Source organism: Bubalus kerabau, chromosome 21 (assembly GCF_029407905.1).
Source record: "Bubalus kerabau isolate K-KA32 ecotype Philippines breed swamp buffalo chromosome 21, PCC_UOA_SB_1v2, whole genome shotgun sequence".
In the NCBI taxonomy this organism is placed as follows: domain Eukaryota; kingdom Metazoa; phylum Chordata; class Mammalia; order Artiodactyla; family Bovidae; genus Bubalus; species Bubalus kerabau.
The window spans coordinates 24,022,160-24,039,807 of NC_073644.1; the positions used below are offsets into that span (position 1 = coordinate 24,022,160).

The 17,648-nt window shown below is 42.4% G+C and overlaps 1 protein-coding gene across 4 annotated transcripts in view; it reads right to left on the reverse strand.

Moving 5' to 3' along the window:
• Nucleotides 1–17,648, reverse strand: part of MOCOS (molybdenum cofactor sulfurase) — a 59,194-nt gene that overhangs the window by 15,667 nt on the left and 25,879 nt on the right. For all 4 annotated transcript variants that reach the window (XR_008706659.1, XM_055559395.1, XM_055559394.1 and 1 more), the window contains exons 8-10: nucleotides 16,765–17,226; nucleotides 8,135–8,297; nucleotides 463–541 (exon numbers count right to left, since the gene is read on the reverse strand). Coding sequence is in view for 3 of the 4 variants with exons in the window: in XM_055559395.1 (XP_055415370.1) it covers nucleotides 463–541; nucleotides 8,135–8,297; nucleotides 16,765–17,226 (704 nt within the window). In the remaining variant the exon portion in view is untranslated. The remainder of the gene's footprint in view (nucleotides 1–462; nucleotides 542–8,134; nucleotides 8,298–16,764; nucleotides 17,227–17,648) is intronic.

A 17,648-nucleotide genomic window follows, 5' to 3' on the forward strand; every position in this document is an offset into this window, starting at 1 on the left:
AATACAGTCATTTCAGGGTGAAAGTGAAGTGAAAGTAAAAGCGTTAGTCACTCTGTTGTGTCCGACTCTTTGAGACCCAATGGACTGTAGCCCACCGGGCTCCTCTGTCCATGGAATTCTCCAGGGAAGAATACTGGAGGGGGTTGCCATTCCCTTCTCCAGGGGATCTTCTTGACCCAGTGATTGAGCTCACAACTCTTATACTACAAAGCAGATTCTTTACTGCCTGAGTTTGCAATTATTTATCCCTGGTTTCATGTAGCTGCATCTGAGAGGACTGGCATTTTCTGGTTAATAAAGCCTTTTGGATAGTGTGAGCTCAGGCTTCTTATTCTGGGAACCATGACTGCTTGACAGAATGAAAATGGACTTAGGTGCATCTTTCAAAGCACCAGAGGGAATGTCTGCAAAGTGAGGTTTCATTCTTCCCTTCCGTGAGAGTTTCACCTGCCACAGTCTCACCTGTCCGCACAGACTTTGCTTTGGCAAATCTGAACCTGCTCACTGTTCTCCTCAAGAGGCACCTCTATAGGCTCCATCCCTAATGAACAAAGGTTAGAGACAAATTTATCATCATGCAAAAAAGAACAAGTATATGTTTTTAAAGTCCATTATTCTGAAATATACAAGAATTAATGAGCTGGGCAATTGGTTGAGCCAAATACGTGGCTGGGTCTTAGAAATCTCTTTCTAACACAGAGATTCTCTTCCTCATTGTTAGCACCACCAGCAGCAGGCGCGCTGAGCAGCTTTCTCATGGAGACCCTGCACTGGAGCAGCCACATCCATAGTCCCTGCAATGCTGTAAATTCCTTTGAAAGATGTCTCTCCCTCTGGAGGACTCCACATCCTGATGTCATCACTCTCTAAGCTACCTAGATCCTCTAGAAATAGACAGGCTGGCATGAAGGCTCGCTCTGGAAGGAGGTCAGCATAGAATGTCAATTCTCCTAGCTCCTAGGAGTCAGCATCCAATTGGATTCCTGAATCAATCATCATTAGTGCTTTAAAAAAAAAAAAAAAAAAAAAACTGTTACCATGTCAGTGGAGTTGGGAAGTGATTCTTCTCTAAAAAGTTTTTATACACATTATACACACAAAGGAGCATATAACGTATGTATATAAACTTAGAATAAAATATGCGGAAGAAACTAGAGGAAATTGATCCAGGGCCCCTGAAGAGTGTAAGATTGTGGATAAAGGCTGGAACAGCTGAGGTATGCTGCCACTCTGCATGCCTTCTCATCCTTCATGAGTCATTAAAAATACAGGGAAAGGCATGAAGCCAAGATGCCTGAGTAGAATCCATGGTGGCCCTTCTCTGTGGATACCTCCTCTGTGGCCCACCTGTGCTCTCCAGCCATACAGATTCATGTGATATTTGGTAGAAACCAACACAATCCTGTAAAGCAATTATCCTTCAATTAAAAATAAGGAAATTTTGAAAAATTTACACACAAATGTTCATAGCAGCATTATTCATAATAACCACAAGTGGAAACAATCTAAATATCCATCAACTGATAAATGGATAAAAAAATAAGTCTGTCTAATTGTTCACAAGTATGATGATCCTTAGAAACATTATGCTAAGTGAAAGAAGTCAGTCATACATTGTATGATCCCAATTACATGAAACATCCAGAACAGGCAAATCCATAGAGAAAGAAAGTAGATTAGTAGTGGCTAGGGACTGGGGATGAGGCTGGGAATAGGAAGTGACTGCTAGTGGGTATGGGCTTTCTCATTTAGGATGAGGACAAAGTGTTCTAAAGTTTACTGTGTTTTGATATTTGGCAAATCTAATACAGTTATGTAAAGTTTAAAAATAAAATAAAATTTAAAAAAAAAAAAATAAAAAAAAAAAATAAAGTTTACTGTGGTGATGACTGTAAATATACAAGAAGAAGAAGAATTGAATGGTACAGTTTAAATGAATACATTTTGTGGAATGTTCTATAAATATTGATCAGGCTAGAAGAAATAAATAAAAAGGTGGAAAATGATATACTATGCAAACACTAACCGAAACAGAGCTGAATGGTAGGATTTGTAACAAAGAATTTCACACTTCAAACTTTGGAACAAAGAAAATTATGATACATAAAGAAAAACATTATTTAAAGAGGGACCAATTCACCAAGAAGTCAATCATACTATGTGAAGCAAAAACTAACAGAACTAAGGAGAAAGCAGACAAATCGACAATTACAGTTGAGGACTTCAACACTCTTTTTTCAGTCATTAACAGAACTAGTAGCAAGTGCATAAAAAGCCAGCAGGTATATAGAAAAACAGCAATACTGATCAACAAAATGGATATAACTGACATCTACAGAACACTCCACCCAACAAGAGAATACACATTCCTCTCAAGTGCATATGGAACACTCATGGCAATAAATCACATCCTTGGTTATAAGCCAAAACTTAACAAATTTTAATGAATTTAAAATCTACAAAGTAAGTACTCTCTTTTGGAGAGTTTATGGAATTAAACTAAAATCAATAACAGAATGAAAATAAGAACATCTCCAAATATATAGAAATGAACACACTTCTGTAATCGATGGGTCAAAATGAACATACAGAGAGCAAGTAAGTACATCAAAAGATGCTTAACATCATTAGCCAGTAGGGAAACCAAATTAAAATCATGATGGGATGCCATTACACACCTATTAAAATAAATAACACAAAACACTGACAAAAACTGACCGGATGTGGAGCAACTAGAACTCTCATACACTACTGGTGGAAATGAAAACAATACATTCCAGAAAATGGTCTGGAAGTTTCTTTTAAAAGTAAATTACCCTTACTATATGACCCTGCAATCAACTCTTAGTATTTATTCTAAAGAAATGAAAACTTCTGAGCACCCAAAAACCTGTACATAAATGTTAAAAGCAGCTCTATTCATAATTTCTCAAAACTAGAAATGACTCAGATGCCCTTCAGTAGATAAAAAGAGGACATACCACACTCAAGTATGTCCATACAATGGAATACTACTCAACAATAAAAAAAGAATAAACTACTGATTCATGCAATAACTTAGATGGGACTTAAAGGCATCATGCTGAGTGAAAGAAACCAACATCAAAAGGTCACAGATTGTGTGTTTACATTTATAGAACATCCTCAAAAAAAACTAACAGTGATAATTTTTAAAGGGTATATTAAAAAAAAAAGCCATAGTGATAGAGCTTTGACTGCCAGGTGTTAAGGATGGGGAAAAGAGAGACTAAAAAGGGATAGCATGAAGGAGTTTCCTGGGGTTTCATTTCTTGTTTTGTATCTCGATTATGGGAGTGACTATTCAATTGTGTGCATGGGTTAAAATTCATACAGAGAACAAAAGGCCAAGAACAGCCAGGACCTTGGAAGCATGGGGTGGAAGGACCAGCCCTATCAGTTATTGTTGTTGTTCAGTCACTCAGTCGTGTCCGACTCTTTGTGACCCCATGGACTGCAGCATGCCAGGATTCCCTGTCCTTTACCATCTCCTGGAGCTTGCTCAAGCTCATGTCCATCAAGTCGGTGATGCCATCCAACCATCTCATCCTCTGTCATCCCCTTCTCCTCCTGCCTTCAATCTTTCCCAACATCAGGGTCTTTTCCAATGATTTGGCTTTTCCCATCAGGTCACCAAAGTTTTGGAGCTTCAGCATCAGCCCTTCCAATGAATATTCAGAGCTGATTTCCTTTAGGATTGACTGGTTGGATCTCCTTGCTGTCCAAGGCACTCTCGAGTCTTCTCCAAAACCACAGTTCAAATGCATCAATTCTTGGGCACTCAGCCTTCTTTGCAGTCCAACTCTCACATCTGTACATGACTACTAGAAAAACCATAGCTGTGACTATATGGACCTTTGTCAGCAAAGTAATGTTTCTGTTTTTTAATATGCTATCTAGGTTTATCATAGCTTTTCCTCCAAGGAGCAAGCATCTTTCAATTTCATGGCTGCAGTCACCATCTGCAGTGATTTTGGAGCCTAAGAAAATAAAATTTATCATTGTCTCCATTTTTTCTCATCGATTTACCATGAAGTTATGGGATCAGATGCCATGATCTTAGTTTTTTGAATGTTGAGTTTTAAGCCAGTTTTTTTCACTCTCTTCTTTCACTTTCATCAAGAGGCTCCTTAGATCCTCTTTGCTTTCTGCCATTAGGGTAGTATCATCTGCATATTCAAGGTTATTGATATTTCTCCTGGCAATCTTGATTCCAGCTTGAGCTTCATCCAGTCTGGCATTTCACATGATATACTGTGCATGTACGTTAAATAAGCAAAGTGACAAAATACAGCCTTGACATACTCCTTTCCCAGTTTTGAACCTGTCTATTGTTCCATGTCTGGTTCTAACTGTTGCTTCTTGACCTGCATACAGGTTTCTCAGGAGGCAGGTAAGGCGGTCTGGTATTCCCATCTGTTGAAAAATTTTCCAAAGTTTGTTGTGATTCACACAATCAAGGGCTTTAGCATAGTCAATGAAGCAGAAGTAGATGATCAGTTATTGAGATTCAGTATATAGTTCTGGTAGTGACACTGGCTCATTGGTTCAAGAAAAAATAAACCACTGGAGCAGAACGGAACACCTACGGCCAAGAAACATGGTCAATGAATACATGGAAATGGTATATATCACAAAAGTATAGCTACAAGTTAGGAGGGAAACTGGACTATTCTGTAAATGGTAGGTGGAGTGCAGAAGAAGTGAGAGCACAGAGGAGAACACAGGGAATTTCATCTATATCTGAAATGTTTCTATTTCTTAAAAGGAGGAGGAGGAGAAAGAGGACGTGCAGAAGGGACAAAGAAGGTAGGTAACAAGAGGGGAGAGATAGGCAAGGAGGAGATATTGAAGCAAATGTGGCCAAATGCTAAGTTTCTTAAAATTGGATGATGTAAGTATGTTCAGTTCAGTTCAGTCACTCAGTCGTGTCCAACTCTTTGTGACCCCATGAACCACAGCACGTCAGGCCTCCCTGTCCATCAACAACTCCCGGAGTTCACCCAAACCCATGTCCATTGAGTCGGTGATGCCATCCAACCATCTCATCCTCTGTCGTCCCCTTCTCCGCCTGCCCTCAATCTTGCCCAGCATCAGGGTCTTTTCAAATGAGTCAACTCTTCACATCAGGTGGCCAAAGTATTGGAGTTTCAGCTTCAGCATCAGTCCTTCCAATGAATAATCAGGACTGACTTCCTTTAGGATGGACTGGTTGGATGTCCTTGCAGTCCAAGGGACTCTCAAGAGTCTTTTCCAACAACAGTTCAAAAGCATCAGTTCTTCAGCGCTCAGCTTTCTTTATAGTCCAACTCTCACATCCATACATAACTACTTGAAAAACCATAGCCTTGACTAGACAGACCTTTGTTGGCAAAGTAATGTCTCTGCTTTTCAATATGCTGTCTACGTTGGTCATAACTTTCCTTCCAAGGAGTAAGCGTCTTTTAAATTTCATGGCTGCAATCACCATCTGCACTGATTTTGGAGCCCAGATAAATAAAGTTAGCCACTGTTTCCACTGTTTCCCCATCTATTTGCCATGAAGTGATGGGACCAGATGCCATGATCTTAGTTTTCTGAATGTTGAGCTTTAAGCCAACTTTTTCACTCTCCTCTTTCACTTTCATCAAGAGGCTCTTTAGTTCTTCTTCACTTTCTGCCATAAGGGTGGTGTCATCTGCATATCTGAGATTATTGATATTTCTCCCAGCAATCTTGATTCCAGCTTGTGCTTCATCCAGCCCAGTGTTTCTCACGATGTACTCTGCATATAAGTTAAATAAGCAGGGTGACAATATACAGCCTTGACGTATTCCTTTTCCTATTTGGAACCAGTCTGTTGTTCCATGGCCAGTTCTAACTGTTGCTTCCTGACCTGTATACAGGTTTCTCAAGAGGCAGGTCAGGTGGTCTGGTATTCCCATCTTTCAGAATTTTCCACAGTTTATTGTGATCCACACAGTCAAAGGCTTTGGCATAGTCAATAAAGCAAAAGTAGATGTTTTTCTGGAACTCTCTTGGTTTTTCCATGATCCAGCGGATGTTGGCAATTTGACCTCTGGTTCCTCTGCCTTTTCTAAAACCAGCTTGAACATCTGGAAGTTCACGGTTCATGTACTGCTGAAGCCTGGCTTGGAGAATTTTGAGCATTACTTTGCTAGCGTGTGAGATGAGTGCAATTGTGCAGTAGTTTGAGCATTCTTTGGCACTGCCTTTCTTTGGGATTGGAATGAAAACTGACCTTTTCCAGTCCTGCGGCCACTGCTGAGTTTTCCAAATTTGCTGGCATATTGAGTGCAGCACTTTCACAGCATCATCTTTCAGGATTTCAAAGAGCTCAAATGGAATTCCATCACCTCCACTAGCTTTGTTCGTAGTGATGCTTTCTAAGGCCCACTTGACTTCACATTCCAGGATGTCTGGCTCTAGGTGAGTGATCACACCATCGTGATTATCCGGGTCATGGAGATCTTTTTTGTATAGTTAATCTGTGTATTCTTGCCACCTCTCCTTAATATCCTCTGCTTCTGTTAGGTCCATACCGTTTCTGTCCTTTATTGAGCCCATCTTTGCATGAAATGTTTCCTTGGTATCTCTGATTTTCTTAAAGAGATCTCTAGTCTTTCCCATTCTATTGTTTTCCTCTATTTCTTTACATGGATCACTGAGGAAGGCTTTCTTATCTCTCCTTGCTGTTCTTTGGAACTCTGAATTCAAATGGGTATATCTTTCCTTTTCTCCTTTGCTTTTCACTTCCCTTCTTTTCACAGCTATTTGTAAGGCCTCCTCAGACAGCCATTTTGCTTTTTTGCATTTCTTTTCCATGGGGATGGTCTTGATTCCTTTCTCCTGTACGATGTCACGAACCTCCATCCACAGTTCATCAGGCACTCTATCTATCAGATGCTTTAACCTCTGAGCCACCAGGGAAGCCCATCTATCAGATCTAGTCCCTTAAATCTATTTCTCACTTCCACTGTATAGTCATAAGGGATTTGATTTAGGTCATACCTGAATGGTCTAATGGTTTTCTCCACTTTCTTCAATTTCAGTCTGAATTTGGCAATAAGGAGTTCATGATCTGAGCCACAGTCAGCTCCTGGTCTTGTTTTTGCTGACTGTATAGAGCTTCTCCATCTTTGGCTGCTAAGAATATAATCAATCTGATTTCAGTGTTGACCATCTGGTGATGTCCATGTGTAGAGTCTTCTCTTATGCTGTTGGAAGAGGGTGCTATGACCAGTGTATTCTCTTGGCAGAACTCTATTAGCCTTTGCCCTGCTTCATTCTGTACTCCAAGGCCAAATTTACCTGTTACTCCAGGTGTTTCTTGACTTCTTACTTCTGCTTTCCAGTCCCCTATAATGAAATCTTTTTTGGGTGTTAGTTCTAGAAGGTCTTGTAGGTCTTCATGGAACTGTTCAACTTCAGCTTCTTCAGCGTTACTGGTTGGGGCATAGACTTGGATTACTGTGATATTGAATGGTTTGCCTTGGAAACGAACAGAGATCATTCTGTCATTTTTGAGATTGCATCTTATTCAGATTTGTGCTGTCCAACACTGTAGCCACTACATGTATTAATTTAAATTAAATAAAATTTAAAATTTAGCTCCAGCATCCTGCACATTACACATACTCAGTAGCCACATCAGATTGATGGCTACCAAACAGCACAATGTAGATGCTGAACATTTCCATCATCATATAAGGGCCCACTGGACAGAGCTGGTCTACATTCATATGTGTTAGACAGTTCATAATAAAAATCCACAAAGAAGAATTAAAGCTTGCAGAACCTATGAAGAGTGAAGGAAATAAAACTAATGTAAGTGAAAGGATAACATACAATTTCAAAATCGACACCTCTTCACTTTCTGATTGGATGGTCAGATCTTTACCTTTTCCCAGAAATATCCTCCATACACACACAAAACAAAACAAAACAAACAAACAAAAAAACAAGAGGAACAAACTTCCTATTGTCTCTTCTATACATCATTTCACTTCCTTTTGGAATATTTTAATGTTTAGTAGAGGAAAAGCCATGATTTTATTTTATGAGAATAAAGCTACTCTTGACAACTACTCTGTAAAAGTGAACCCTGTTTTCAGACCTTGGGCTTTGATGACCATGATCCTCCGCTGCAGGTCAATGAAGGGCTGGATCAGGCAGAGCCGGGGCTCCTGTTTCTGACTCAGGCAAATGCCGTTGTGATTCACAACCATCCAGCTTCGGTCATACAGCAGCCCTTGACTTCCTAGAGGCCACCTGGTCACCTAAAAAAAAAAAGTCAGTGTATTTTAAACCAGCACTCCTCAAAAATGATCTTCTCATTTATTGTACAGGGGCTGCACAGATGCAGATGGGCTTCAGGAATTCAGCACAGACTTTTGAAGGACAAAAGGGTGGAGGAGAAGGAAACAAAGAAGACAGGGACTTTCCTGGTGGCCCTGGTGGATTAAGAATCCACCTTTAAATGCAAGAGATGCAGGTATGATCCCTGGTGAAGGAACTAAGATCCCATGTGCCTCCGAACAGCTAAGCCCTTGCACCTCAACTACTGAACCCTCGCTCTGGAGCCTTCATGCCACAACCCGAATGCCTGCGAACCACAATTACTGAGCCTGAGCACCTGCCAGGAGTACAGAGTCCATGTGTCTGTGTGCTCAGTCGTCTAACTCTTTAAGACCCCATGGACTGTAACCTGCCAGGCTCCTCTATCCATAGAATTCTCCAGGCAAGAATACTGGAGTGGCTTGACATTTCCTTCTCTGGGGGATCTTCCCGACCCAGGAATCGAACCCACGTCTCTTGTGTCTCCTGCATTGGTGGGCAGATTCTCTACCACTAGTGCCAGCTGGGAAACCCATGTGCTGCAACCAAAGATGCCACATCACCCAGCAGAGAACTCGTGTGCCTCAACTAAAACCTGACGCAGCCAAATAAACAAACATTTAAAAAAGAAGACGCCAATGCAAAGGAGACTACGGGATCAAGTACCTTCCATTTACCCTCCAGATCCAGTTTCCATCCTTGTCCACTTCAGTGTGCTTTTTGCGTGGGTAATACGTGTGCCTAGCAGGGACGCGGAGAGCAGGTCTCTGCGCGCCCTGTGTTCCACTTCCCTCCCCACAGGTCTGCTGCTCCCGCTTTCTGTGTGTCCTTCCACAGTGGTGGGTGCCTGAGCAGGCATATCCTCGTATACAGACTTGTTCCTTGCGCAAATGGCGGCTCCACTGAAATGCTCGCTGAGCTGACCCATTTTAAGTGCGTAAATATGTATATTGCTCAATGCTTCATATGTATACAAAATTAAATACAAATTATGCCCAGAGCCCAGATCTTGCACTTAATACCATCCTCCAATAAAAACAACCAGGACTTCTTGGAGAAACAGTTTATTCTAGGGCTCGGTCAGGAAATACACAAGATGAGTCAGGAGTACCTTTAGTGCTGGAAAAGTAAGGAAGTGCTCAGAAAACAAAATAAGGAAGGTACATCAAAGGGGTGCAGGAGTTAACTGAAAGCATGTCCAGTGGCAAAAAAAAACCCCAAACATTTGAACGACAACAACAATAATAATAACGTAATATTGGATTGGGCTTCCCTGGTGACTCAGATGGTAAAGAATCTGCCGGCAGTGCAGGAGACCAGGGTTCAATCCCTGGGTCGGGAAGATCCCCTGAAGAAGGGAATGGCAATCCACTCCAGTATTCTTCCTTGGAGAATTCCATGGACAGAGGAGCCTGGAGGGCTACAGTCCATGGGGTCGCAAAGCCTCAGACATGACAGTGACTAACACATATATATATACAGTATTGGATTATAACCTAAAATATAAACTAAATACCCATGAGTCCATACTGATATAAATAAATGATTAAATAGAAAGGTCAACTCTCTCATATAGAAGAATTCCAAATTATTGATGTAGATGGTCCCCTCTCAAGAAGGTAGAGCATAACTCCTTACCCATTAAGTATGGGCTACCCTTAGTCACTTGCCTTTAAAGGGCATAGTATGGAAATGGGTGGAGGGGGAACCGAACAGTGAAGAATGCTGGCAAACACTATGAGACCCAGGTTAACATCAGTAGTGATAAGCCACAATGATACTATGTACCCTGACACGATACGATGAGAACTTTATCTCTGCGGTCCTCCTGCCGTAAGACCCCAAACCCCAGTCTAATTCCCAGAAAGACATCAGGCAAAAACAAACTGATGGATATTCTAATAAATACCTGACCAGTATTCCTTAACACAATCAAGGTTCTGAAAACAGGGAAAGTCTAAGAAACTGGTACAGCCCCAGAGGAGCCTAAGGAGACACGAGAGCTAAACGTAACGTGGTGTTCTGGATGGGATCCAGAACACAAAAAGCACATTAGGGGGAAAATAATGAAATATCAATAGTGTGAGACCACGTCTTTGCAGTTTTGTCCACAGGTTACACTCACTGTTTTCATCACTGCCTGCTGTTAAAGAAGGGTGTACACCACCCACTGCTTTCAAAATAGTATTATGATTAAGAGACTAACATTCTTGCACAACTGTGCAAGAATCAATTTCACCCTTCTGTTTTCCTCTGAGCACCCAAGTCAACCACCCAAAGGAGTCTGAAACCCTCCAATCCAGGGTAATGATGAAAGGGAAGAATATTTAATCGGGGGCACTTTGGGGTGGGTCCTCGAGGGAGGGACCTGAGTAAAGATGGAGGTTCAGGGGGAGGAAGTGAAGGAGAGGAGCTTCATGCCTGGGGTGAGCGCGGCACAGATCTCAAGGAGGAACAACGTGAAGGGAAACTGCTCCTGCAGCCCCGGGGAGCCCTGTACCCAGGAAGCAGAAATGCGGTGCAGCGGGGGGTGGGGGGTAGGCACTCTGAGGACTGACAAGCCTGGCGCTTACATCTCACCTCCGACAGTTATCAGCTTTGGACAATTTACCACCTTCCTGAGCCTTGGCCCTGTCATGTATTATATAAAATGGACATTTATTGTGGTTGGATTAGGTGAAAACCAAAACAGTGCATAAAATGTAAAGCAACTGAATATAACAGGTGATCCACAGATGTTAACCCCTTTACCCTGCCCTTCACTTGCCTTGTGTATCAGATATCCTCTCCCACAGACCATGGCTGCTCCTGCTGGCAGAGCCCTCGAGTTCAGCACTATTAGGGGCCAAGCCCAGAATCCAACACTAAGTCACTATTTCTTTCGGAAAATATGTTTTGAATTACAAATAACTTTTTAGAAGACAATCTATTATTGGGTGGCATTTCTCCATGGATCTCTCATTTCTGCATGTCTGGCAGTGGCACCCCACTCCAGTACTCTTGCCTGGAAAATCCCATGGGCATAAGAGCCTGGTGGGCTGCAGTCCATGGGGTCGCTAAGAGTCGGACACGACTGAGCGACTTCACTTTCACTTTTCACTTTCATGCACTGGAGAAGGAAATGGCAACCCACTCCAGTGTTCTTGTCTGGAGAATCCCAGGGACGGGGGAGCCTGGTGGGCTGCTGTCTATGGGGTCACACAGAGTCGGACACGACTGAAGTGACTTAGCAGCAGCTTTAACAAGCAGAAGCACCAACTGTCCTCTGTTCCAGACTCTCCTGTCGAGGATGTTTGTGTAGTGAACAGCTCTACAACCCTCTGGAGTAGAGGGCAAGTTTGCTCACAACCCAGTATCACAAACGTATCAGCTCCTCCCTGATTGAGGACTACACAGCTTGACTGGCATCCTATTATGAAAGAGGTTTCCTGAGTTAGGGGGCTCCCAAATATGAACAGAGCATCCACCTGGACCCCTCTGGACCCTTTCTTTGGACTTGGGGGGAAAGAAAAGCAATACAAACATGAAGCTCTTGCTACCTGAAGGCTGTTAGTAACAGCCTTTTATCTCTGACTCAGGAATCTCATCTTCCCCCGCCCCCCAGCATGCGAGATCCTAAAGCTGCATCCCCCGCTTTGGAAATGCAGAGTCTTCACCTCTGGACCGCCAGGGAAGCCCCATGGAATCTCATGTCTCTTGTCAGCATCCAAGACACTGAGGCAGGCTGGGTTGTGAGCTTGCTAGGAGGGCAAAGTCTCAGGCCCATTGCTGTTCCTTACACCCATTTGTTGGAACATGTCTATCATTTTCTATCCTTTGATTTCCCACCTAAACATTGAGTTTACTGGCTTCTGCCTTCCTTTTTCCTCTTTGTCTAGGGCAAGCTTTCAGCCACCATGTCTGTGTTGGCATGCGAAGGGTAAGCTTTTCAGCTGTCGCAGCTGGGGGCTGGGTTATGAAAGGATTTGAGCAAATAAGTATTCACTGAGGGCAATGGGGGCAGAAAGCAATGGCACCCCACTCCAGTACTCTTGCCTAGAAAATCCCATGGACGGAGGAGCCTGGTAGGCTGCAGTCCATGGGGTTGCCGCAAGCCGGACACGACTGAGCGACTTCACTTTCACTTTTCACTTTCATGCATTGGAGAAGGAAATGGCAACCTACTCCAGTGCTCTTGCCTGGAGAATCCCAGAGACAGGGGAGTCTGATGGTCTGCTGTCTATGGGGTCGCACAGAGTCGGACATGACTGAAGTGACTTAGCAGCAGCAGCAGCAGCAGAGGGCAATGGGAGCCAGGTTTCTCACAGGATTTACAAGTGCAGGGGATGGCTAAATAAACCCTGTAGTGTTGGACTGGAATTGGAGATATCAGTGTGAAATCATGGCTATGAATGGATAGACAGATAAATGATAGGTAGACAGACAGATAGAGAGATAGATGTGTGTGTGTGTGTGTGTGTGTGTGTGGTAAAGTTATCTGTTTCCCTCCTGAGATACTGCCCTCCATGAGGGAAGGAATCATTTCCATTTTGTTCATCACTGCACACAGGTGCAGGCCCAGCAGGTGGCAAGTATTCAGTGTATAGTTTCTGAATGAGCAGACGGACAGAAGACTTTTAGCAAAATATGAAACCTTACTGAATCTCAGTGTCTTCATTTGTAAAATGGGTCACTGGTTCCTGCTGTGTTTCTGTGTGCAGCACGGCTATTCTACAGGACATGACTCATCTGAGAAAACAGCGTCCTGACACTCCTCACCTGCCTGCATTCAAGAGTGGAAAAGAACTTGCTTGTTCATGGTCTCAGACTGGAGGACAGTCTCCTTCAGCATGGAATATCCAATGAGGAGCTAGGGAGCCTGTGATTCCAGAGGCTCAGGAGGTTGGGACTTCACCTGGGACTTGGGACACACACATATCATAGAAAGACAGTCTCATAGGAAGTTCGGCCACTGCAGGAGGGGTCAGGACCAGTTGGCCAACCAAGGCAAGCACTCCCATCTCCCAGGTAGGGTGACTGCCAGGCCAGCTTGTTTGCAGACATTATGTAGTTCACCTACACAGGGAGAGCTAAGAAGACAGACTCAGGACAGTGTGGACCCAAGGAGTCAGTAGACCCGGGTTCAAATCCTTTCCCTATCATTTATTAGGGGGTCATAACCTAGGCAGAGTGCTTAACCTCAATAACCCCAAGGCGCCATATCTATACAATAGAGATATTACCTAGCACCTCATATTATCGTTTTGATGATCAAATGAACCAAAGTATGTAAAACGCTTCTGCATAAAAGTTACATTCATAACTATCAACAGTAACTAGGCAGTCACACCCAGAAACAGGGTCCCCTCAGGGATTCCCATAAGCAGAATCATGGTCAAGTGTTAGCTCAAACCAAGAAAGGCAGAATGAGGACTTCTCTGGTGGAGCAGTGGATAAGAACCTGCTACCAGAGGAAGGTAAACTTCCAAACTCATTCTATGAGGCCACCATCACCCTAATACCAAAACCTGACAAAGATCCCACAAAAAAAGAAAACTACAGGCCAATATCACTGATGAACATAGATGCAAAAATCCTTTACAAAATTTTAGCAATCAGAATCCAAGAACACATTAAAAAGATCATACACCATGACAAAGTGGGCTTTATCCCAGGGATGCAAGGATTCTTCAATATCCACAAATCAATCAATGTAATACACCACATTAACACATTGAAAAATAAAAACCATATGATTACCTCAATAGATGCAGAGAAAGCCTTTGACAAAATTCAACATCCATTTATGATAAAAACTCTCCAGAAAGCAGGAATAGAAGGAACATACCTCAACATAATAAAAGCTATATATGACAAACCCACAGCAAACATTATCCTCAATGGTGAAAAATTGAAAGCATTTCCTCTAAAGTCAGGAACAAGACAAGGGTGCCCACTTTCACCATTACTATTCAACATAGTTTTGGAAGTTTTGGCCACAGCAATCAGAGCAGAAAAAGAAATAAAAGGAATCCAAATTGGAAAAGAAGAAGTAAAGCTTCACTGTTTGCAGATGACATGATCCTCTACATAGAAAACTCTAAAGACTCTACCAAAAAATTACCAGAACTAATCAATGATTATAGTAAAGTTGCAGGATATAAAATCAACACACAGAAATCCCTTGCATCCCTATACACTAATAATGAGAAAACAGAAAGAGAAATTAAGGAAACAATTCCATTCACCATTGCAACGGAAAGAATAAAATACTTAGGAATATATTTACCTAAAGAAACTAAAGACCTATATATAGAAAACTATAAAACACTGGTGAAAGAAATCAAAGAGGACACTAACAGATGGAGAAATATACCATGTTCATGGATTGGGAGAATCAATATAGTGAAAATGAGTATACTACCCAAAGCAATTTATAGATTCAATGCAATCCCTATCAAGCTACCAACAGTATTCTTCACAGAGCTAGAACAAATAATTTCACAATTTATATGGAAATACAAAAAATCTCGAATAGCCAAAGCGATCTTGAGAAAGAAGAATGGAACTGGAGGAATCAACCTACCTGACCTCAGGCTCTACTACAAAGCCACAGTCATCAAGACAGTATGGTACTGGCACAAAGACAGAAATATAGATCAATGGAACAAAATAGAAAGCCCAGAGATAAATCCATGCACATATGGACACCTTATCTTTGACAAAGGAGGCAAGAATATACAATGGATTAAAGATAATCTCTTTAACAAGTGGTGCTGGGAAAACTGGTCAACCACTTGTAAAAGAATGAAACTAGACCACTTTCTAATACCATACACAAAAATAAACTCAAAATGGATTAAAGATCTAAACATAAGACCAGAAACTATAAAACTCCTAGAGGAGAACATAGGCAAAACACTCTCCGACATACATCACAGCAGGATCCTCTATGACCCACCTCCCAGAATATTGGCAATAAAAGCAAAAATAAACAAATAGGACCTAATTAAACTTAAAAGCTTCTGCACAACAAAGGAAACTATAAGCAAGGTGAAAAGACAGCCTTCAGAATGGGAGAAAATAATAGCAAATGAAGCTACTGACAAACAACTAATCTCAAAAATATACAAGCAACTCCTACAGCTCAATTCCAGAAAAATAAATGACCCAATCAAAAAATGGGCCAAAGAACTAAATAGACATTTCTCCAAAGATGACATACAGAAGGCTAACAAACAAATGAAAAGATGCTCAACATCACTCATTATCAGAGAAATGCAAATCAAAACCACTATGAGGTACTATTTCATGCCAGTCAGTATGGCTGCGACCCAAAAGTCTACAAGCAATAAATGCTGGAGAGGGTGTGGAGAAAAGGGAACCCTCTTACACTGCTGGTGGGAATGCAAACTAGTACAGCCACTATGGAGAACAGTGTGGAGATTCCTTAAAAAACTGGAAATAGAACTGCCTTATGATCCAGCAATCCCACTGCTGGGCATACACACTGAGGAAACCAGAAGGGAAAGAGACACGTGTACCCCAGTGTTCATCGCAGCACTGTTTATAATAGCCAGGACATGGAAGCAACCTAGATGTCCATCAGCAGATGAATGGATAAGAAAGCTGTGGTACATATACACAATGGAGTATTACTCAGCCATTAAAAAGAATACATTTGAATCAGTTCTAATGAGATGGATGAAACTGGAGCCTATTATACAGAGTGAAGTAAGCCAGAAAGAAAAACACCAATACAGTATACTAACACATATATATGGAATTTAGAAAGATGATAACAATAACCCTGTATACAAGACAGCAAAAGAGACACTGATATATAGAACAGTCTTTTGGACTCTGTGGGAGAGGGAGAGGGTGGGATGATTTGGGAGAATGGCACTGAAATACATATAATATCATATATAGAACGAGTCGCCAGTCCAGGTTCGATGCACGATACTGGATGCTTGGGGCTGGTACAATGGGACGACCCAGAGGGATGGTATGGGGAGGGAGGAAGGAGGAGGGTTCAGGATAGGGAACACATGTATACCTGTGGCGGATTCATTTCGATGTTTGGCAAAACCAATACAATATTGTAAAGTTTAAAAATAAAATTAAATTAAAAAAAAAATATTCAAGATCCTCAAAAAAAAAAAAAAAACCTGCTACCAACCCGGGGGACACGGGTCCGAGAAAATCCCACATGCTGCAAAGCCACTGAACCCATGGGTCACAACTACTCAGTCTGTGCTCCAGAGCCTGGGAACTGTAACCACTGAGCCTGGGTGCTGCAGGTACTGAAGGTTTGATTTTCTGCATGCTTCCCTTCACTTCCTGAACTTTTTTTCTTTGCTTTATCAAAAAATATTTAAAAATAAACACAAAAGAAGCAATCTCTTTAGCTGCCACTGAAACCCTTACCTCAAACGCTGCGCAGGACTTGATTGGGTAGAGGAAAAGGTTGGTGATGACGTGTGACCTGAGGTCCCCATCTGGGACATCAGCAGCTTTCTCTGAAGTGGTCTGCTGGGTTCCGGTGGCCTCCAGCAGGGGCGGACACAGACCCTCTGCGTCCACAGCGGTGGGTGAGTTGTTCCAAACCCTGGAGTGTGGGGAAGTGTCTTCCTGAGGTGAGGAGCTACCTCTGGCGCGGGCGGCAGGCATGGCATTCTGAGCCTCGCTGTCTCCTGGCAGGGCTCCAGCCTCCCCTGGGGCGGCCAGAGGGAGAGGCTGGCCGTGAGACGAGTGCAGTCGGGTTGCTATGATGAACCTGAGGAAGGCTTGGGCATCCTCAAGCGTAGACATGTATCCAAAAGAAATCCTCACAGAGCCCGTCGGCTGCCCGTCTATGAGGTCCACATCGTCTCCACAGACGTGACCAGCCTAGGAGAAAGAAACAAGTCAGCCAGAGTGCATATGCCTCACGGATGGACCAGAAACCATTCTGTAAAACAACGTGTGTTGATAATAGAAGATAAAATGCACCCAGGAAAACAGAACTGCAACACTAAGAAGAGCTGCGTGCCTCAGGCATAGTTCCACAAACCCAGGGCCCTGACTCCCTCTCCGGCCACCACGTGGCTCACTGTGGATGGGGACCTATACCAATCCCAAGGGGCCATTAAAATGTTTAAAAGACACAACACTGTAAATCAACTATATTTCAATATAAATAAATAAATTTTTTTTTTAAGTTTAAAAGCAATTGTTCACGTAAAGCATTTACCAGAGCCATATACACAATGCTGACCCACAGCGGCATCAATACAGACCGAAGTTTCAGAAGCACAGATGGGTCAGCTCCT